The sequence below is a fragment of the Opisthocomus hoazin genome, chromosome 6 (assembly GCF_030867145.1).
Source record: "Opisthocomus hoazin isolate bOpiHoa1 chromosome 6, bOpiHoa1.hap1, whole genome shotgun sequence".
Classification (NCBI taxonomy): domain Eukaryota; kingdom Metazoa; phylum Chordata; class Aves; order Opisthocomiformes; family Opisthocomidae; genus Opisthocomus; species Opisthocomus hoazin.
The window spans coordinates 49,532,527-49,555,868 of NC_134419.1; the positions used below are offsets into that span (position 1 = coordinate 49,532,527).

Below are 23,342 nucleotides of genomic sequence, written 5' to 3' on the forward strand. Positions count from 1 at the left end.
CCCGAGCTTGATTTAAGAGCCAGAGTCTGGCTGCTCAGCATTCCCTGCCCTCTCTAACTTCTCACTGTAAGGAGTTAAACTGGCATTTGAGAACCTCTGCCATAGGAAACACTTGGATGTTCCTTGTCCACCAGGATGGATTAGTTCTATTTATAAGACCTTAATCCTTTGGCGTATAAAACAAACAACACTGTAGCTAAAGACAAAATATAGGATTACCCTATCAAAATGGCACACTGATTAGGGACAATGCCACTTCTTTCCTTCCTCCGACATTCTCAGCTGAGATATCCAGCCGCTTTTAGCCAAGCTGCAAAGCTCACCTTATTATTCCATACCTCTCCAAACTGATATGCTGCTTTGATAGCTTGAAGGGAATTTTGTAGGTGTTTTCTATTTAACAAGACTTAACCTAAAATCCTGAAAGCCTAGGGGTATGGTAAATGGAAAAGGAAATTCAAATAGCAGTTCAGGACCTTCATTATGTTTTCCTGTTTAATTTATAAAGAAGCTGTTAGTGTAATACTGACTTCTGGCTGGGGAACTTGAAGATTTTCCTGTTGCACTGAATTTACACTTGTGGAGGAACAAATTCTGTCAAAAAAATGAGAAATTTTCCCATAAAGTTGGATATAGTAACCTCAGAAGCAATCTCTCACATCCCATGAGATCAGAGCTTGCACAGGAAATGTTCCCTACATCACATCTATTATTTCTCAACAGATTGCTCTGACTAATTACAATCGTTCTTACAAATACAGAATACAAAGATCGCGAAAGGTAATTGTGTGTCCCCAATATTTAGATTGTTGCTTACTAGAAGACCCTTAAAGGCTATCTTTAGTTTCCACAGCATCAGCAAAAGATCATTTTCAAGTGTAAAGGTGCCACCATCTTATCCTGGAGAGGGACTGCTAAGTAAAAAACTGGTGTAATTTCAGTAGCTACAGCAATTATCACTATACAATTCCCTGGAGAACTTCTCAGCACAGACATGCTATAACAGGGGATATGGATCCAAAGTGTAGAAGGCCACAGGCTTTTTATCCTACAGAACCAAAATGTACTGTCAGGACAACCCACCAGCTCCATAACAACCTATTCCTATGCTCTCACCTGGGTACACGCTACGGGAAAATTTTAAGTCTGCTTTTGACTTACCAGCAATTCCCCATCTCTCCTGCTTATTAATGCCTCTGAATAGGAACAGACTAGGGCTTTTCTTATCAAACAGTCCTTCGAGTACTTGTGCATTGCCAGGATTTGACAAAACCTGGAAAAAACAGCAGCAGATGCCCCACTACAGTACCCTCGATAGGTTTTAAGTGCCAGACTTTTGCTTAGGCTCATCTTTCACAGCTTCAAAGGAAAGCGTGATTCTTTCTGGAGCCCAGCTGCGTGTCTAAGAAGATATTTTTTGAGCAATAATACTAACCAGAAGTATGTTAACTTCTCAAGGACATATTAGCTCCGGTAGTTGTCAAGCAATGGTTTGGACAATCTCTCCACTTGGGAGGGGATTTTTACAGAAATTTGTGCCCCCGTTTCCATAGCCATAAGGACAAGTCAGAAGTTAGATTCTTTGGCCAAGAGGAATAGATTGTAGCTTGCAGCTATGGAAAATGCAAAATGTATTTGGATGCTATAATTCCCCCTGCAGATCTGGTATGGAACACATCTGAAAATGTCAAACATCCAGAGCTAATTCCATTCAGGGCTATGAACATAGTTTATAAGTGCTAATTAGTTAAGAAGGCATTTTGCAGGCGGATAGGCATCTGGGAGCCAAATACTAACAATTTCAACTCAGTTGTTCATAGGATATATGTGTGCATGTGTAAAAGACAGAAAAGGAGAATATTACTTGTCTCATAACTGGAAGATTAGATTTCTATTTCTTCATGCATTTTTGATATGCTTACAGAGTTTCATGAAACAGAACTCCCTGGGCAGGACTGGCAGCGTAGGGAACTTGTCTGGGTTTGGGTGATGGCCGGGGTTGCAGCCAGGGCCTGACCCAGCTGGGCAGCGGATGGGAAGACCGTGCAGTCCTGTTACCGCTCTCCCGTGTGTCAGCGATGGGGGGCACTACAGGTCTCTTGGCCCTCCACACAGATACTGTTTCCCAATGAAGGTGACCTGACCATCTCAAAGGTAGGCTGCCGGCGCAGCGGAATTGCCTCATCAGAAATACACGTGGTCAATTTTTTGCATCCCCCTTGCCAAGTACAAAATGGTGCAGTACAGTTATTGGAGGGGTGCGGTGTGGGGTGAGATGGGGCCAGCTGCGCAGCCCCGAGAGGCACTCTGAGCATCCTTTCACAAGGCATGCTACGAAAGAGCAACCAGTCACTGCGGGCAGGGAGTACTGTGGGACAGTGTGCTGTTAGGAGTGCTGCCAGGGCTGTGGGATGCTCCTCTGGCTTGCAAAATCCCTCATCTGAATATGGAAACTGGGGCTGCAGCTCCAGAAAGTACATATCTGAAGCGCCTTTGAGAGCTTCAAGCTAAATCCCCTGTGATCTGACTTCTGCCTCCCATTTCAACAAACCTCCTTTGTGTTTATCGTTACTGATCTTTTAGTGGAGCTACCACATAACAGAGTATAAATCAAGTCTCTGGCATCAAAGGTGGTCATCTCTTGGATTTGTGAAAGGTTGTGATACCAACAGGGTTGGGACAAAAGCAGGATCTCCAAACAGCCCTCCTGAAGTCACTGACTCAGCTCCAAGGCGCAGCAGAGCCTGCTCGTTACCGACTACATTCTTCTAGTGAGAAGTCTGTTGTATCAATTTTGTGCCAAATCAACGATTTGATTTATCCCTATTGTAACTCCACTGATTTCAGTCAAGCTATATGAGTCATGAATTTAGCTCTTAACTTTCTCCATAGAGAATACTGCTTTTTCCTTTGATACTGATTCAGGGAACCTCTAAATTTACGAACATGCACCCGGCTCCAGCAAAGCATCTAAGTACACATATGTGGGAAGTATGCAAGAAATTGTAGCGAGAGGAACTGGACTACTTCCATACTTAAACTGTTTTTTCAGTCTCTTTCACCTGACATCCTTCCTCATATTTTATTCAGTGGGAGACAGAGTGCTCCTTCAAGCATTTGGCTTAACACAGCCAAAGTGATGGCCAATGGAAAGATTCCCATTGCCTTCCCTGGAAGCTGAACTGTTCCGTGAATAATGGCTTGTCTCGATGGCAATGGGAAGGTTCAGGGAGGATGAGACAGTGAGTCCATCCCTTCTATAACAAACACGTCTACTATGTCAGTATTGACTAGGTATTTTACCAGACATGAGTGATGTCTGCTCCTGAGTCCTGCCCGAAGAGCTTCCCACTTGACAAAACTGGTTACCTCCTTATAATTCTCCCTGCTTACTTCTGCCCGTGAGTCCCTCTAAATCTCAGCAAAAACACACCGTAGTACCTACACTTATACTATGGCCAATATTTTTTCTCTCGTGGCCTGTTTTCAGTGCACATTTTTTGATACACCTCATCTGACCTGCATTTCCCTTTTCCAGACCTGCTCCGGGAAATTACTGGACTTTGCATCACCTTTTTCTCATCCTTCTCTTTCATTAGGGGATCAGTTTGCTTCTGGCTAGGTGCTTATACTTTCCTTAGTTTCCATGTCTGTTACCCAGAGAGTACCTGTTCCGGATTTCACACCGGAATGACAATTTGTCTGAAGGATCCTATTTTCTATTTACCCTACTTTTGCTAGTTGTCTAGCATACATCTCGCAATGTCCTTTCCTAGCTTGACAGTGTCAATACTGTGATCGTATAGGGCCTATATCAAGGCTCCCACACACTGTCCCTTTTTTAAAAGCCCAGTTGCTCAGCAAAATTTTCTGCCAGTCAGTTTTTAGCAAACCTTTGATGAACAGCATCATCATTATTTCTGCCATCTTCTGCAATGAGACTAAACACACAGTAAATATTTCTTTCCATTACATCAGCTGATAAACAAATTTATATCTTCATAAGGATCTGCTACGCAGAATCTGTCAAAGCCTCTTTCTACTTCTCCCTCACTTGCCTCTCTTCTTAGCAAACTTTTCATCTTGGAAAGCTTAAATAATACATCTTCAGATCCAGGGGGACACTGGTAAAGGGTTACTGCGAGTCACTCTCTTCAAACACCGAACAAGAGACTTATTTTAAAAAAATAAATAAATAAAAGGCCTAACCTCCCTACTATAGTCTGTCTTTAATCCCTGCGAAGTGCCTGCCTAGAAGCTCATGCAGGTGTGTCTGCGGCTTGCCTTGCTGAGCAGACTTGAAGCAGCTGAGTGCACATCCCCGCAGGGACAACCCCAGAGCTCCTTTCCCCATATCTCAGGCCCAGAGGCCAAGGAGCACAAGCAGCAGCAAGCTAATCCCAGCCATACACCGCTCTCGCTCAGCAGGAGCAGGCCCTTTGAGGACCATGGCTTTGCTGCAAGCACTTTGTAGCCCCATTGGCAGAAGCAATTGTTTGCGCTTGCTGCGTGCCATTTCCCATGCACCCTTTTCCTGCCCGCTCCCTCAGCCACAATACTTTCACACTAGAAATATTCCTCCAGCCCATACGCGCTTGGAGTTTCTTTCTTGCACAGCCTCCACCAGCCAAGAAATCTCAGCTCTATTCAGTAGATTCCTGACAGTCTTCAAAGGATTGCTAATTCCAGTCTACTTAAAAAATGCAGAGCATTCCCTCCCTTCCATCTTTTCTGCCTCCCTTTCTGTGAGCCAGTCAGCACCTCTTGGGCCATAAAAACCATGCCAGAAACACGGTACACCTGAAAGTACCTGAAACTACCATGGTGCTGTGGGCAAGAAGACCGCACGCTCCATGGAAGGGCCATCAAGCTACTAATGCAAAACTAGTTTTCCGGAGGAGACTGGTATGCCCCCGGCTGGCTTGCATTAAGGGCTAACAAGGGTTAACACAGCATTTGTTCTCTCCATCTCACCCCCTCCTCCTCACTGTGCATTTCTGTCAAAGACCCACTCTCTGACCAGCCACCGCTGGGATTAGGCAGCTCTAGCAGCCTGGCTGACACTCTGTGCAGGAGCAACATCCCGCTGGCTGGAGGCAGCACGCTCCGGTGTGCTCCGCAGCCCTCCAGCAGGAACTCTAGAACCAAGAGAGCAACAGTCGGAACTTTGAACATTTCAAAATTAATGCAAGTTTAAAATAACCTTTGAAAACATCCAACTTAAGAAAATACCAAAACTCCGAGGTGATTTTTTTTTTTTGTTTCTTTTCTTGACAGACTGCAAGCGTTTTAGTTACTATGTCTGTTCAGGAGCCATATGGAAAAATCAGTTCTGTCCTGTTAAACTGGTTGCACAGTTTTGGTTTTCATCTGTCTACAGAGATCTGAAAAGTCTATGTTTTTTTATTTTATGCTTTTTTGGCAAAGAAAGCAAGTGTTCTGGGGATCATCTGGCCAAGAACACAATAGGTAAGCAGAGTATTTTTTGTGTAACATATTTCCAAGAGTCTGAGAGTGTACTGTTTGTGTAATTGAGTGAAATCAGCCTTTAGGATGATGTTCTCTTTGGGATAAGCCGATTATAGGTTGGTTGGTTGCTTGGTTTGTTTGTTTTCCTGGACAAGAAAAGCTGAGCTGCCGTGGTGTCAGTGTGGTTTGCAAGATCCTGACATTTAAGCAGCAGAAAGACGAAAGACTTTTTTGGTTTTTTTCTCCCTAATCCTCTCTGAAGCACAAAGAAACTCAGATTTCACTGTCAAAGGTAAACCAAAATATTTGGGGTTATATTTTGAATCTGTAAACTATAGTTATACTGCAAGAATAACAAAGTGGCAAAGTGGTGACTCAGTCATAAGGAAAGCTCTGTTATAAGAACATTAAAAATGGAATTTATTTAATAATCTTAACTATTCTTTCAACTTGTTCAGATGGTTGTTTAATCTTGAATTCAGGCAGGTGCTAAACATATTACAAAGAGGAAGAGAATATCCTAACTTTATTAGGATGTTAAGTAGGACATTCAGATGAGCTGGTAGTGATAATTTCAATGATGATCTCACTAATACTAAAGATTGAATTAGTTTGGGAATTACATATTAAAACAAATTTTGTATATAAAAATCTACAAAAGTATTCAATACTACATTTAAATGTGCATATTTGAAATGGATTTATAAAGGAACTGGTCATTTTATAAAGTCATTTTAATTGTCATGGACGGCAGGTCTGTTGAATTGCAGATATTTTGACTGCCTAAGACCTTCTGCACATTTACAGGCACCATGAGGAAAGGGCTGATCTCAGAAGCAAGTTAAAATTACAAAGGGTATCTTTTACGCTCTCTTCTATCATTAGCCAACAATCAGATTTAACCAGGATCTTTACTCCTTGCTGCTTGTAAGATGAAATAAACTACTTTTTCCTCAAAAAAGGGATCTTGCTCACAGAGCTCCCTCTGCTTTCCAAGTCCCTGAGCTACAGCTGGCACCTGTATTAAAGGTCTATGCCCTTCTTTCTTCTCCCTTTTTGCCCTTTCCACGTTTGCACTTCCCTCTTTCTGAAACTGGATGTGGCAGACAAAAATGTAAGGATAATCTATAACCTCACATAGTATACTGTCAACATTTCTTGCCCTAACTGGAGTCTCCTATCTGTGTAGCTCTGTAATGTACACAGCATAGTTTAAATAATGTCAGCATTTGCAGAGATTATTTTTGGGACTGTTTGTGTACATTTCTTTCATAGATTCTAAGCTGATAACAAAGCCTCCTGGCAAAAGGAAGGGGCATACATGATTTTTTAAAGTCTCTAATCAGAGGGACTACAACAGAGCTGTTACAGTTCCAACAAGCAGCAAACGCAGAGATGGGCTGGAAGTGATGCAGGTGTGAAAGCAATACAAAAAATCTCAGAATGATTTATCCAGCTGCCCTATAGCAATAAAGCCTTCTTCCAAATAAGATACACAAAAAGCTTAAAATCTCCTCAGTATCAGTTGAGGCATTCTTATCCAGGATCGTCCACTTTTCGTCAAACAGTATCTTACACTGCTCTGAATAAGTTGTTCTGATTCTACAGTAAAAGGATTAAATAAAACTTAAGTGATTTCTGACAGAACAGCAGCAGCAGCAGTGTTTGGGATATAGTGACCTCCTGTGAGTTTGAAAGTGACAGTTCTATTACAAATAACCCAGCCTTGAAATATAGCAAATGAACATTATATAAACTAGAAAAAATATTTTAAATTCTCCACTCATTTTGTCAGCAGTGGAAAGGTTTTTTTTGATAACTGTCTTGTGATATTGCACTTGTGCTACATTGACTATATTTTTCTAGAATAAAAGACTTCATAGCAGCTTGTGCCATTAAAGCTTTGCAGAGATCCTCTGTGAGATATTTCTCCGTGAACTTTAAGCAATTTAGAAAAATGGAGACTAGAACTGTTTGAATGCCTAGCTTGCAGTGATTATGATAAACACCAGCAAAGGTACAAAAAGAGAAGGTCACTGACTATTTTCTCCCCCAAGGCAGCACTTTCGATTCACTTCTGCCATCTCACTTTGCAGTACTGAAGATGTCCTGGTTCTGGTTTTATCTGCCTCTCCATCTCCTCATGGTGGCTTGCTTGTGTCACTCCATAAAAGCACCCACCACCAGTTCCCAACAGAGCTTCAAGACCGATCTCTTAAATTTCTACAACTCCCTGATACTTGCTGATGGTAAGGAAACTACAATTCACCTGCTGAAGGATATACCTAAAAGGTAAGAGCAAACCAGTCACTCCTATTCTCAGATACTACCCTATGACACTGGTAGCTGTGCGCTACCTGTACAAGTCAAGAATTTCTATGCATCTGCAGAGCTCTATCAGCATCTGTTGAATTTCTAAAGAAATGCCCCGTTGTGCTGTCAAGCTCAAGTGCTCAGAATCTGGAACAAGGCTCTGAGATGAAGCATAGATTCACACAGGCATTTCAGGCAGCTTTCTGTGGTGTTTGCCAGAGCAGCAGCAGAGCTGATACAGAACGGGTGGGCTCCAACAGCAAAGAACTGTGTCACATTAACAGCCTGGCTTCAGAACTGCAGAGACACATCAGCCGTCCTACATTCACTGTAAAATACAAGAATACCTAGCAAATTAACTGTCCCCAAAATCAATAGACTATCTGCACAGATATCTTATCAGAAAGACTTCTGCCAGTGTCCTGCATGCTAGAAGTGTTTTTGATGAATGGCACTAAAGCTTGCCAAGATAAAAAGTACTTTGCATGCAGAAACTCCACAGATTCTTCACTTCCCCAACATATCTGAAAAGTTTTCGGCCATATCTAGACATGTAGGTGATATAGATATTACAACTAGCACTGCATGTTGGGTACAAAAGACTGATCTGCTGGTTTGGGAAGAGGTGCACTTCAAGGGGTTTAATGAGACTCCACTTGGGACAGTGACCAACAGACACAGATTTTGACACACACCCGAGCAGAGCGGTCATGGAGCAGAGAGTGAGCCAGATGGTTCAGTTTTGATATGCATTGCGCCGAAACTGGAGCATGGCACATGTTATACAATGTGACCACGCTCACAAGAGTGAAAACAGGACCTCTGCTTGTAAAGGCAAATCGGTATTGAAATCTCAAATAAAAGTGAATTTTGCTATGCTTTTGTTGCTTAATGTTAAGATTGCAATTAGGAAGCAATACCCCCTTAAGTTTAGCATGATCAGGTAAGAACCTTATGAACCCCAGAATCATCCAAACAAGAAACCAAGAGATGGCAAGGTTTGGCTTAGAGTAAAAGACTCAAGAATGTGGAACTGTTTCCAGTGAAGCTTGACTCTGGCCCAGTAGCCATATGCTGAAAGTAAGCCAGACCTCTAGACTGACATGGTCTATCCACAATGACAAGGCTTGCCTCACTAATGAGCAGAAAAACCCTTGAATAGCCTTCATTTAACTGCATAGTGATAAACCCAAGTCCAAGCATTTCTATGGCTGTATACAGTCCATATACACCAAAACAACAGAAATAAACAGAAGACCAAAGGAGTGAGACAGGACGCTGGGCTGCTTTAAATCAGAAATCAAAACCAATGTCGCTTTGTACTCCTCACACACAGCAGCCTCTGTCATGAAGGCTAGTAGGTTAGAACTGGCCTGGATTAAACTGCCATTGACATCTGATAATGTTCAGGACTGGCTAAAATCATTCTGTTGCATCCACTTCATCTGACACCCAGGAAGACCTAGATATGCTAGCACATGTAAGGGAGGATAGGCTCAAAGAGCTTTCACTGAACTCCAGTCAGGAAATCCTGGGAAAAAACATATCAAATTCCTCAGAGTTAGCCAGCGGGTGGTTATCTAGAAGGCAGTGGGTTTAATCACATTCATCATCCAAAATAACCAGGTAAGTACTGAGATAGGATATTCATCTGAAGTAAAATTTAGTGGAAAAATATTGTCAATGGTAAGTGGATAAAACTTCCAGTAAATATTTGTGAATTAGGAAAAAACCACAGCATGTGTTCTTCCCAAAGCTGAAGATCTCAGACATTCACCATCCCCTGCTGTTGTTGCACCTCAAAGGGGAGCAGCCATTTCTACCCACAGTGGAGTGACCCGCATCAGAATGGCCGACTACAAGGTGCCTCAGGCAGACTTGAATTTCCTGTCACTTTCCTTCTGGTTTTAACCCACATACACAGGTACTACTTTGTTTTGGAGGAAGGCAGAGCCCTTGCACCTTTCACGATAACAGTGACCCCCTGTGATGTTCCCATCGAATGGAGCATACTTGTGCAAAAGGCCTCAGCAAGTTTCCTTGGAAAAGCAGCACGAGGTAAGACCTCCAGTCTGCCTGAGCAGCGACAGAGGAAGCAGAAGTTACTCATGAGGAGCCGCGTTACAGGAAATTCCCCACAAACTTAAACATCTCGCGCTTCCCTCTTCTGCAAACTGCCACGGGCTAAAGAGCGCATCCCTGGCTCCATGGGAGAAACATGGGACCCCATGGGATTTTGCCAGAAACCAAAATAAATTAAGGATTACATGTGAAAAAGTCTAAATCAGAGGTTAATATTTGGGAACAACCCTGGCTCTTCAGGGCTCCACACACAGAGATCAGCTTCATAAGCTGTTTGTACTGGCCCAAACTTTCCTCTCCTGCCCCAGTTCTTTTTCTGTGGCTTAAGCCACTTGAACCAGTCATTTTGCTCCCCAAAGCAATGCAGAAAATATTTAGTTGCTTATTTTTCTAGCAATACCATCTACCATGGCAGTGTGCATTATGCTGCCTTTAGCCTAAGAGGAAGTTCCATTCTCTTTCATGATTTTTTGAACTTATTTTTCAAACTACAATCTGAAAGCTGCCATTAACAAGTTCTTACCTGTCAGGCAGGTACACCTGACTGAGGAAGTCAAATAATGTTTCTCTGAAGTGATAAATTTTCCCTCTTCATAGGAGAGAATGGCACACAACTAAACCAAAGACGACTTCTTTCGTAAAGCGTGAGTTTCCTTGAAATAAAGTACCCAGAGATAGCCATTGAAAGAAGAAAATTTTAGATGCATCAGGCACGATACAAGTCAAATTTTGCAAGTTGTGGTTTTATTATAGTCTTTTTGAAAAATATAATTCTGCAACTGCACTACTAAAATAAAAGCTACTCAAATTTTGTTTAAATAAATTGCCAGTAGCAATAAGTATTTTTAGTTATAATTATTGTTTCCAGGAAGAAAACAGGATGTTCCCTGACATATGAATGATAAAATCTATGCAATGTGCTTTATTTCACATCTGTTAAAACAAAAGTTACAAGTCTGCTTTTTGCCTGCAGGTGATCATGAGATACAAGAGGTCTCAAAATCTCAGAAGGCTCCAAGCATGGTGTCCACCATTTTTAACTACAAGGGAAATTCTGTAGAGACTTACATGGGTATGTCTTCTCATTCTGCCCTTTACATGCTAGAGTTCTTATCCACTGAGCGAGACACACACATTACAGTGTACTTAACAACTAACGCTACATCTGGACACCTCTATCCAGAACTACCAATGGATCCCCGCATAGATGTTATTGGCATTGGGCATACAACAGTGACTCTGACCTGGAAACACAGTCCTTCTGTCTTGCAACATAGAGAAAACATCCAGTACTGTCTTCTAGTTAATGAAAAGCACAACTATAAGAGCTTATGTGCTGCTGAGACAGCAATCAGGTCCTCTGGAATGAAACTGCCGCCTACGTTAGCTTTGTCTCTCTCTCCATACCTTCTTGAACCCCAGCAGGTGATGATATTGTCCAACAGTGAACTGAGCATCATCAACAAAGCGAGTAGTGGGGAAGTCAGGCAGATATGCATGGGTATAAAGAACACTTACACAGTGCCCAATCTCAGTCCCAGCACTCAGTATTACTTTGATGTTTTTGTTGTCAATCTCCTCACAAATGCCAGCGCTGCTTATACTGGGACATTTGCAAGAACTCTGGAAGAACCTGAACCTAAGGTGATGGAGCTGAAAGATGGGAAAGTGATTCAGGTTGTCCTGGATGGGAAAAAACATAAATTCTACAGTCTGCAGTACCAGGCAAGGCATAAAAAAATACAATTCACCTTTCAGTTGTGTCGTGGCCAAGTACGGGTTCACATAACAAAGAATGGTAAAACAGTGGCATTGGAGAACATCTCAGGGCTGAGATATTTCTCACTGAAGGGAAAGCTGCTGGACACGTATTTGGTGCAGCTGAGGTCCACAGAGGAGTCTAATTCTTCTGTGAAAGTACAGGTGTCCCCCCATTTCCATAAGCCCTTATTCCCACTTCTTCCAGAGAGCTTAAAAATCAAGTCCTTCAGTAAACTGAGGACCTGCAACTCTGTCACCATTGCCTGGCTAGGAACACAAGAGGAGAGCAAGTACTGTGTGTACAAGAAACAGATTGAAGAAGATCAAGTCTGGGTGGAACTGCGGAACATGGACAGGTGCTCTGGACCTGAATCTCGGCACAAGTCAGAGAAAGTGCTGTGCAAGTATTTCTACGATATAAATCTCCAGCGAGCTGTCACCACAGAGACCATCAAAGGGCTGGATGTGGGAACGCTTTACTTGTTTGATGTTTATCTCTTTGGGCCATCTGGCATCTCCATCAGGTATCACAGCAAAGTTGTGAAGACCAGAAAAAAATGTTGAAGGTTTTTGAAGAAATGTTTTGAAGTGAGTGAATGAAGACTACTATCAAAGTCTATGCCAATCCATGCCATAGCCCATGCAGTTTAAAATATGCCAACTCACAAAAAATTTAAAGCCGTGAGATTCTACGGAGGAAACATCTTAGTTGTCTTGATCATTATGCTTACTTTTGCATCTTCTCTCGTGTAAGAGTTCTTTTTTCCCCTCAGCTGTCTCATTCAGACATCAAAAACAGACCCGTGAAACAAATCCATGTGCATGGAAATAAAATACCCAAAATGGCACCCGTGAGAAACAGATTGGTTACCTAAAATGCTTCTGAAATCCAATCCAGAAGTGATGGGAAATGCCTTCTCAAGCAGCACACATCATTATACTCAAGTCCCAGAGTTTTTCACTTGGTGTAGCTCCATCACCTAATGAGGAACAGAGAGATCTCACAAGTCAAGCTGCTCTTGAGAAACTGAACTTCCCCGCTGCTTGAATATGGATGGAGACACAAAGAAATTTTAAAAAGCAGTGGAACTGGTATAAAGCTCCACACCTTGATCAAAGCAGGCTGAAACACATCTTCCCTTACTACCTGCATGTTTGCTTGGCTTTCATTTCTATAGAGAAACTGTGTTTGGTTAGAAACAAGCAAAATTGACGCCAGCAACTGGTTCTGGAACCAGCTTTTCTGGGGAGTATACAAATACACTGCTGTGCTGCTGCCCATTGAGGACATCAGCAAGTGAGGAAACTTGCCATGGAAAGGAAGTTTTTATCTATAGTCTCTGATATCAAGCCTATGTCCATCAGCATGTGACACCTGAGTGTAACATACTCACTCTTTACATCCTTAACCCAGTCTATATTAATGAATGCATTGCTTTAGGAAAAATTAAATGTGATTTTCCTATCAAATATCATGGAGGGAGCATATTTGTAGTAAAAATCCTGACAAACACTTATTTAGTTGTCTTGTTTTCTTGATCACCCTCCTTAGATGATAGGAGACATAATATAAAAAAAATTGAAAAAAATCTGAAGTCTTCATAAAAACCCCTTACACTCAATTTCAGCTATCATCAGAAAATATTTTGCACAGAGGCTGTCTGGAATTTACATATACAGAGATATGATAGATTCACTGACCCAGAGGTTGCCAGAGAAATCTTGCCTGCTGTAATTCTTTTTACCCCACAATTGCACTAAGCAAAGATACAAATGATTAAGTCCGTTATTGTATATTTCAGAAGTTTGTGTGCAATTCAGGGTCATCAAGGTTCTAGTTTACTCTGAATAATTACTACCTCCAAGCATGCTTGGAGGCGCTTGGTAAGGACTGAGCCCACCCTCTGTGCATACACAAAGGATCATGTGCTTCCTGCTCCTGAGACTTTATAGCGTTGTGCTCCCTGTATGGTGCTCGCTACACATTAGCGGACTCATTACTCGCAGAAGAAGGGTTCTTGCCTTTTCATGGGATCAGCTGCAATATCTGGGCTTTGGCTAGGCTTCACATTCCTGCAGGCACTGCTCTGTATTGAGCTGTGCCATGGCAGGAGCCGTGTGCTCCGTGGCCTCCTTCCCACACTCTGCGGGCCTTTCGGCTAATTACAGGGGCTGTCAGCTGCACCGCCTGCTTTCCAAGGCAAGCCTTCACTTCATTTTGCCAAAAATAGTCTGAGCTCAAAGAGAAACAGAGGTCATCTCCACTTGGAAATCTTCACGTTTTCATCTGCCTTCCTCCTCAATTTCAGGCATTTATATTCTGGATGAACATCACTTACATGCCCTCCAAAAGACTGTAATAACAACCATAATAATAATAGAGGAGGAACAGGAAGATCTGTTTAACTGCACATATAACATATTCTTAATCCACTGCCCTCAGCCTGTCAGAGCATTAACCCTTGCATTTGCCCTCTGTACACAAATGCCACAAAAATGTCATTAGAAGAGGAAGATGCCTTGGCACCTTGCCTGATACCAGTGCCTCTACTGAAGTATATCTTTCACAACAAAACTGGCTTTAGACCTCTCAGCACAACCTTGGTTTAGGGCTGTAGCCAAGAGTTCTGAGGAAGGGATAGAATCAGTCTGGGAGAGGGCAGGGGGGTGAGCAGTCAGAGGTGACACGTGAGCAAAGTCTTGGTGTAGCACTGAGGTGACTGACAGTTAATCAGAATGTGTATGGAAAGAAGCGCAGCTTTGGAGGGTCAGCAGATATTTCAGGGGGACTTTGAGAAGACCCAAGAGATTCTCTTCCTCCCAGCTTCACCAGCTCCCTTCACATCTCCCCAGCTGTTGCCACGTGCAGAGGACTGGCTGAGGCAGAGACCAGCAAGTTCCAAAGACCACAGCTTAGTGCTCCTGCAGCCCAGGCTGTGACACAAGCAGAGCAGTGACTAGCTGGTGCTAGTCCTTCAACTCACGGGAGGAGCTGCCACTCACACACACCAGTCCCTCTGTCAAAGGCCCCTGTGCACGGGAGGGAGAGCTCAGCTACAGAGAGGAATATGCTGCTCTGCCAAAACCGATTGCCTCTACTATAAGCAGAGCAGGCAACCTACCCTCCAGGTAGCAGCCCACTTCGCTTATGTGTGCAACCAGCCATGGTCTGCAATACCGACCCCAGGAACAGCAGGCACTATTCCTCTCCATTGATCTTTCCACTGTGATTCTGCCTGCACACACCAGATCACAAACCTGTTTTCAATTCACTCATGCTCATACCCTGCTTATGAGGTAGCTTTTGGGTGCACTGGATTTTAAGCGGGGTGTCACTTTGCTGCTGACTGCTGTCCTGAGAGTGAAGTTTCGGAGGTTTATCCACAACAAAACCAAAGGTGCTGTGTTACACCATTGGTGCTCTTCCTACCCCCACCAACTGCTCATGTGCACAGCTCCCTCTCTTCAACACTTGGAAGCCCTTCTCTTTCAAAGCTGTTTGGCACTTTTCTGTCTTCTCCCCCTCCCATTTGACTAGTGCTTGCCTACTGCAGTCTGACCATAAACATTTCCCAAGCCACACTTGCCTCCTCCTTTTTCTATGTGCTTTCTGCATCTTCTTTGCTGAACTTCTAAGGAAACTCAGTTCCTTCAGTCCAGCCTGTCCTAAACTGTCATCAGCTCTTTCTATCTGCTCCCCATCCCTGCTGAATCTGAGTCATATAGGAAGTGCAGACAGACATCTTAACAAAGAACATTTCAAGAGCAATGTTTTGCTTTTGTGGATCATTTAAAGCAAGCCCTCAACATTGTTACCAGACCAAATTATTTTTCCTAGTGTTCAGTGGTGGGTCCCAGCTTTTGTGTGCTTCCAGATATTGTACCTCATGTCCTGTCACAGCTGAGATCAAACTCTGAGGCCACGCATCTCTTCCCAGCGTCTTTACAGAATTATTCCCATTGCTAAGCCCCCCCTCCATGTGGGAAGTAGAGGTCAGGGGTACCAAAACCAGAGAGGGCAAGTAATAAGAGAAAACAGGTTACATATCCACATCTCCTTCCCCTGTGGGCTCAACCTCACAAATCACCATTTGCATCCTGGAAATGAGGTGCCAGTGTCTGAAACAGTGAAATAACAAAGAACAGGGTTCTAAGTTTGCCACTGTGCGTGCCTGGAAGGCACAAAACAGTACAGCAAGGGGCTCTTCAGCATCACTGCCCAGTATTTCGTACAACTGCTACTGCTGGAAATTTTGAAATGTAACTGAAGACAGTAATAATTGCTCATTTAAGTTATACACTTTAAAAGATACTGCTACCTAAAACCAATGTAGAGGTTTCTGACAGCGGGTTCAAGGATTGATGACATTTATGAGTTAATATTTAACTGACATTGAGAATCATCTATTTTGTCATTGCTTTTTCCTCCTGTATTTATCAGCCCATTTATTCATTTCCTATTACTTTGAGTTTCCTAACAACCGTAAATACCCTTCAAAGCAGATCTGGTAGTCTTTTAGAAATTATTCCCTATCGGCCCACAAATACATTCATGGACACATTCACAGCTTTGAGCATTTTTTTTTTTTTTTTTTTAATTTCATCTTCGTATGTTTTTTTTTTTCTGGCTAATGCCTACCCACTCGGAAGACTTGCTTCTAGCTTAAGCAACAAGTTAAAAATAGTCTTGCTATTTTGGCCCCAGGTACTGGACTGATCTCCTGCTCACTAATTGTTTTCAAAGACACAGAGCTGGTGTGTTTGTTTACAGATATACATATCACCCCCATTGTGGGCTTTATTATTAGTTGTTGTTGCCTTTTGGTAAGCAGAGTTTGTGAACCATGGACACTGCAGTTAAACATCCTGGCTTTGCACAAGGCTTAAAATCTAATTTTAAAGTCAAATAATATTAGCACTGACAGGAAGTACAAACCAGTGACCCCAAAATGCCAAAGGCTTTCAGGTGCTGTTAGAGCAACTGAAGCTCTCTGGCATTTAGAGAAAAATGGATGACTTGGCCGCTGAACACTCATTCAGTGAAATAACAAACCCAGGCAAAACAAAACAGATTATTGTATCTTTGGGGATGAAGGTGAACAAAGACGCATGACTGCTCACTGTTACCTATTTTGCACATGCTGGATTGAGAAATCAGTGTAACAAAGCACAGACAGGTGAATGCGCTGCTCTTGCAAAACAACTGCTATTTCCTGGGCAAGTCTGTCAAGCAACATTCAGAAATAGCATTGTAAAAATCAGCTAAATTGACTAGAAGAGGCAAACAGTAAATACATCACATTCTTGCATTGCATGCGTCTGCAAAAAAACATGATACAACTCGAGGATGAGCCTGGAGGAAACTGGGCTAACAACCACTGCTGGCATGAGCTGCCATCGCTCCAGCAGATGCCCAGCAATGGCTGAGCATCCCAGGCAGCAGATGAAACACCGGGCTGCCAGCATGAGAGGGCAGCGGCAGCTGTATGAGAAGCCGAAGGAGCTTACTTGATAAGGCTTATCAGGAGCAAATATTTCAGCAAATTTAACAAGCCAAGCATCTCGCTGATAAGATTAAGGCAGAACAGACAGAAGAAAAATCCAAGGAGCTTACATTTTATTTTCATTTACTCTTTCGCGTGTTCCAAGTTCATTTTTTCTCCTGTTTGTTTAAAATTAAAGAGCATAAAAAGTGACAGCCAAGAACTGAAAAGACAGGCACTTACTGGAAGGACTGTAACACTACAGCATCACAGAATGGTCGGGGTTGGAAGGGATCTCTTTAGGTCATCTGGTCCAACCCCCCTGTCAAAGCAGGGTCACCTACAGCAGGCTGCACAGGACCGCGTCCTGGCAGGTTTTGAATATCTCCAGAGAAGGAGACTCCACAACCTCCCTGGGCAGCCTGTTCCAGTGCTCCGTCACCCTCAGAGGGAAGAAGTTCTTCCTCATGTTCAGACGGAACTTCCTGTGCCTCAGTTTGTGCCCATTGCCCCTTGTCCTGTCACTGGGCACCACTGAAAAGAGTCTGGCCCCATCCTTCTGACACCAACCCTTGAGATATTTATAAACATTTCTACAGTCCCCTCTCAGCCTTCTCTTCTTCAGGCTGAACAAGCCCAGCTCCCTCAGCCTCTCCTCATAGGAGAGATGCTCCAGTCCCCTCATCATCCTTGTAGCCCTTTGGTGGACTCTCTCCAGTAGCTCCTCATCTTTCTAGAACTGGGGAGCCCAGAACCGGACACAGTACTCCAGAGCAGAGGGGAAGGAGAACCTCCCTCAGCCTGCTGGTCATAATCCTCTTAAAGCACCCTAGAACACCATTGGCTTTCTTGGCAACAGGGGCACACTGCTGGCTCATGGTTAACTTGTTCACCAGCACTCCCAGTCACAGATTTGATGAGATCAAAGTGGGGATTTTTAGTTCAGACACAGTCTGCCCAGCAAGTCATGATCCCAGGCACACCCCTGACAGCTCTGTATCTTCTCCCATAGTGCTGTTGCCCTGATGGGGATTCTCTGGAACACTGCTTCCCTGTCTCACTGACAACACTTAGCAGCGACTTACCTCCCACCAGAGCTGGATGTCCCACCAATACTCTGGGACACAGGCAACAGACCCCAGTTTGTCAGGGTTCGTTCTTCAGTGATTTTGGTCACTGATTTTGTGGCCTCCACAAGAGAATGAGGATTTGCTTACAGGGACTAAAAGCCATCCCAGGACACACTGTCCTATACTGCTCTGCTCTGAGAAAGGTTCTCTGCAATGCTACTCCTCTGTCTCAAACTTATGTGAGCAAGAATAGCCTTCCCCCAGCTCACAGCAGGGTAGAGCGAGGAGGTAAGCACCAGAAAGTGCTGTTTCTTTTTGCAGGTATTGGTGTCAGTGACACAGCAGATGTTCCAAGAAGGTGACCTGGGAGGTCAGTTTAAAAGGGTTGTTTTAGACTCCTACGATAATTTGCTCTGAAAGCAGACCCAACAAGGAAAGGAGACCTTCAGAGGCCAGGGTGGGAGCAGTAAAGCATGAAGAATCTGAAGGTAATGAAGTAAAATTTGAGTTTGTTAGAAGCTTCTAAGAAAAGGAAGGGCCCATGCTGGATCCACATTTTGCATACAGCTCCCATTTTTGTAAGATGCCTACTACTCAGAAAGCCTTTTCGCCTGGACAGAGATTTCTCCAGAATGACATTCATTGTCAGCAGGGCTCTGCAGAAACCCTAATAAAGGCTGCCAGTGGGATATATCAGTCCTGGCCCTTCCTGCAGCATTTTCCAGGCACCAGCACCACAGCAGTAACCGTGATATCAATCACTTTCTCATTCTCTTTCCAGCAGAAGGAAGATTGTGCTTGACTGAGCCTCACTACTGATTCATTTCTGTCTCCGAGATTCAGTGCTAGCATATAAACCCACTAAACCCGTGGTATTCCTGTAGCTTGTGACTCACATGAATAGGAGAACTCAGCATGCAGCATGTTCTCTGTATCAAGACCATGACTCTAAGGAAATGCTCAATCTGACTCTTGTCTAGAGACCTCTGACAATAACTACACGCAGCACACTTAAGGAAATGTGCTGTAAGACCTGGATTTCAAATCTAACAGATCAGCTACATTACCCACCCCCAACCCCCCACCAACCACAACATGGACTTGAAGCAAGTAGGCAAAGTCTAGCTCTTCTGCTTTTCACTTACTTCTGGGAGGCATAGGTCAAAACCAGCCTGGCAACACTCAGAGTGGTACTATACAGCACAGTTGAGGGCGTACCATTGTTGAGAAAACCATGCAATTTGAAGATGGGAAGTACCTGCGTGGACCCCCACACTTTCTGTGGAGGCATGAGGAGCCTGGCGATGGCTTTAAACAGGTTAAACGCACCTCCACTATGAGCTTAGGGCATGTTCTGTATCTTCTAAAGCCACAGACAGAATCACTAGAAATTTTAAGGTCAGCTATTTGAGTGGATCTCTCAGTCACAGGAGAGCAGAAAAGCAACTTTCCTGCCATGTCCCAGTGGAAAGTTTCACAGGTATACCTCTGAGAAACGGCCAAGGAGCACAGCTAGCAACTTGACTGCTTTCCTAGGCCTCACTAACAAGATAAAGAGGATTCAAGGCCATTGAGAATGAGTGCCATCTGGTTGGAAAATTATTTGAAGTCAACAATTCTGCATGCGAATAACTGTCAGCATTATGATATATTAAGTACATTTGCCAGGTGTATAGGTGGAAATCTGTAAGGCCTCTTCCTGAACCAATCTTCATTTTCACAAAACCTATGCTCCAAACAACTTCATATGAAGTTGTACAGTGGTATCTACAGACATCGAGTCATCCCTGAACAAGGTGTGCTTTAGTCGCTACAAAGGTAGGGAGCTAAAGCTCTCTCCACACACTCACAAGGATCCTTAACAAAGCCCGCTGGACTTGTCTTGGAAGAAATTAGCCATGAGCAGGGACTCGATAAACTTGTCATAAAACATAACTCAGAAGAGGTTTCAGAAATTTAAGAGAAGTACAAAGCAAACTGAAAAGAGTGGATGGGTCAGAGTCAAGTTTTCCATAGCTTCAGGAACTAACGAAGCTGCCAAGAACATGCACAGTATTGCTGGCTCTCACTGTGTTTCCGGGATGCTTGCAATATTGTGATAAGGTTAGTAGTGTGGGACAAGCAGAACTATTGCTATTCACTGCAGTTGTGCAAATGGTTCATCTCCTAATGTGTTACCCACTTGACCCCTATAATTAGGGATTTAATTCCTTCACCTTTTCCCATTCTTGATATATAGAAAGAAGTTGTATGTGTGAGCTACTTGGTTTAACGGTATCTCCATGTCATGACTTGAGGCCAGTTTCATGACTTTTAAACATTTGGAGTTGACAGTACCCATGACTGAATTGTCAGCTGCAGATTCACAAAGGACCATGAAAGCAAGAACAGTTTGGTTACGTTGACAATCAGAAGGCCTCATGATGCTTATTGTATATGGTGGAAAGTTTTAACTGGGAGGATTCTTTGGCCTTTTCCCATATAGAAGAAAAATCCCAACCAAGGAAGGAACCAGTATTAAGCACTACTGTCAGTGACCAGTGCCTTTGAGGACAACAGCCATCCACCCATACAGAAGGATTCCTTTCTTTACCTACAACTCAAAAAAGAAAACACAATTTTATTATTGGGTTGACCTAAAAAAAAAAAAATTCATGGACTTATGAAATCAGCTGCCTGAATACAAGTGGGCCAAAACCTCTGGATCTGTAATGTGGCACAGTCCTCAAACCCAGATTTCCAAAAGTATGTAATGCCAGTTTCCCAGCTCAGACAGAGAACCCACAAATTGGCTAGACCATCAGAACTGCTTTGCACATATTATCTCTTATTGGGACAAAATCTGTTAAAATCCGTCCATAACTCAATGAAACCACAACACTTACATCTGCAAACCGTTTGGCCCATAATATTTTCCTCCCTAGTCATGCTTATGCAAAGGCAAAAATGCTACTTTTATAGCAACTATTTTACCCATGTTATTCACATGTACCGATGCTTAACTTTCTAGAATACCTGGGGAAAAGAAGAAAGGTGGCAGTTTTTTGTCCCAGAATTAATTTAGTTAGCTACAAAGAAAGTTACTTCTAACCCCAAAATACAACTATAGCAAAAAACCAGACAGTTTCACTTTGAAATAAAATTTGTTTAAAAGTGGTATCAGAACTCCTATTCATGCAAATAGGTTTTGTTTGCAAGGGTAGTTATGCTTGAAGAAAGGACTCAAAGATAGAATCAAAAGGTGATTCAGAACATGCAAAACACCTGTAAATCTATAGTTCAAAACAGGACATGAGTGGAAATCCGGAGCTCACTTGTGTTGGGGAGTCAGTTCTGACTAGAATAACTGACAATTACGCTATTTAATAGCATTTTGAGTTTCAGAGATTGGCAACAAACACAATATTTCAGGTATTTGGATAAAACTGTTCCTTGTCTCTAGGGTATTACTGTTTATGTGCTTCAACTCTATTAATTCCATCTTAATCAGGTATTCAGAAAATGTGTGATAGCAGAATTGATCAGTCAAAACATACTGAACATTCTTTTCCAGAGGATTGAGAAATAATTCACTTAAGTAGTTCTTTTGCAACATCCTTTGGCTACACTGTTCCTCCCACAAGCTTCTTACAAGGATAAAGAATCACTTCTATTATTGTTCCCCTACAGTTGCTTTTCTCTGCAGACTTTAGCAAAATATTTGCATATATTTTTACTTCATTTAGAGCAGGAAGTTACTTTCCCTCCCCCCCCCCATAACAGAGCAGTTCCCCACCCACTCCTCAAGAAAAGTATGCAAATTGTCACAGCAAGGCACAAAGACATCCAATGGTAAAACTCTAAGCATGCTCATGTCCCACTGCTAAAGCAGATTTAAAAGGTAAGCAAAGAGAATAAAAAAACATAATGGAAAGACCAAATCTTAGGTGTATGAGAAGGAAACTAGAAAGAATTACCTACAGCTTTTGCACAGGAAGGAGCAGATCCACGTCTCAAGAGTTACTTTGAGCAGGTAAAGGGACTGGCTTCCAGGCTATCATTCGTCTACAAGAACCTGACCCCCTTCAAGTGTCTCCGACTTTGTAGCACTTCTAGATCTGTTTTGGCTCGCAGCCTTTTCCGCCTCATACCATCCCTCACCTGCTGCAGGGGGTCCCTTTGCATCATGCCGTCTGCCCTGCGGAGCGCGTTCGCTGTAGAGCTACCAACTGTGCAGATAGATAGCACAACTGCTCTCAGACACCCAGAGGCTATGAAGACTGTGCAAAGCGAGTGGCATTACTGGCATGCATCCATACTGTATTTCCCACATTCAGAGAGACATCTTTCTGCTTGCTGGAAATCACACATGACCAAATTGCAGCATTATGGCAAAAATACAGACAAAAAAAAAATCTAAACACAGCCCTAGGATCCCTATCTGAAACTTTCTATTCCCAGCGGAATAAGGGTGAACAGCATAGTGAGTTTTTCATTTGACCTTTTACAAAATTATGGGTTACTTTCAGAATGCAGCTTTAAGTTCTCGCTGGTTTGGTTCAGGCTTATATCCAAACCTTTTAAAAACCAGTTCAGTTAAAACAGTTAAAGGAAGTAGTATAGGGTTTACTGTACTTTTTCCTTTAACAGTGAATCGTTTTGACTGGAAGCAATTTGGATCAGAAGCCATTTTTTATTATATGCACATTCAGGCCACAGAACTAATAATAGTGCAATAATAAATGTGGTGGGTACTCATTATTTTATACTTTAACTGAATAATTTTACCATTAGGTGGCACCAGAGAATATTTTAACATTAATATGAAGGACCACTGGAACTGTAATCTGGAACAGTCTTAAAGCAGATGTAGCCACTAAATTTAAAAAGTCATCTTTGCTATGCATACGCACACTTTAATTACTTGACTATAAGTGATAGCTTTACATAGCTCAGAATGCACGTTACAGCTAAATCTATGATTTATTAGCAAGTTTTTTTCTATTCCTAATCACACATAAGTATTTAATGTGAAATTGCCATACAGTTTGATTTAACTGAGATGAATGGCTTTGTAGTGTTTTATTTGTCTTACTGGAAAGAGAAATATATCTCTGCCCAGACAATTCCAAATGTAGGCTATTAAAAAAGACCCTTTCAAGAGTCCCTGTGCATATCTGGTACA

The 23,342-nt window shown here is 42.7% G+C and overlaps 1 protein-coding gene across 1 annotated transcript; it reads left to right on the forward strand.

Moving 5' to 3' along the window:
• Positions 1-5,397: 5,397 nt before the first annotated feature.
• LOC104329937 (protein NDNF) lies at positions 5,398-13,050 on the forward strand. The gene is made up of 4 exons (XM_009935092.2): positions 5,398-5,469; positions 7,566-7,761; positions 9,707-9,840; positions 10,838-13,050. The coding sequence occupies exons 2-4, from the start codon at positions 7,574-7,576 to the stop codon at positions 12,187-12,189; spliced, it is 1,674 nt and encodes a 557-aa protein (XP_009933394.2). The 5' UTR covers positions 5,398-5,469; positions 7,566-7,573; the 3' UTR covers positions 12,190-13,050.
• The last annotated feature ends 10,292 nt before the right edge of the window (positions 13,051-23,342 follow it).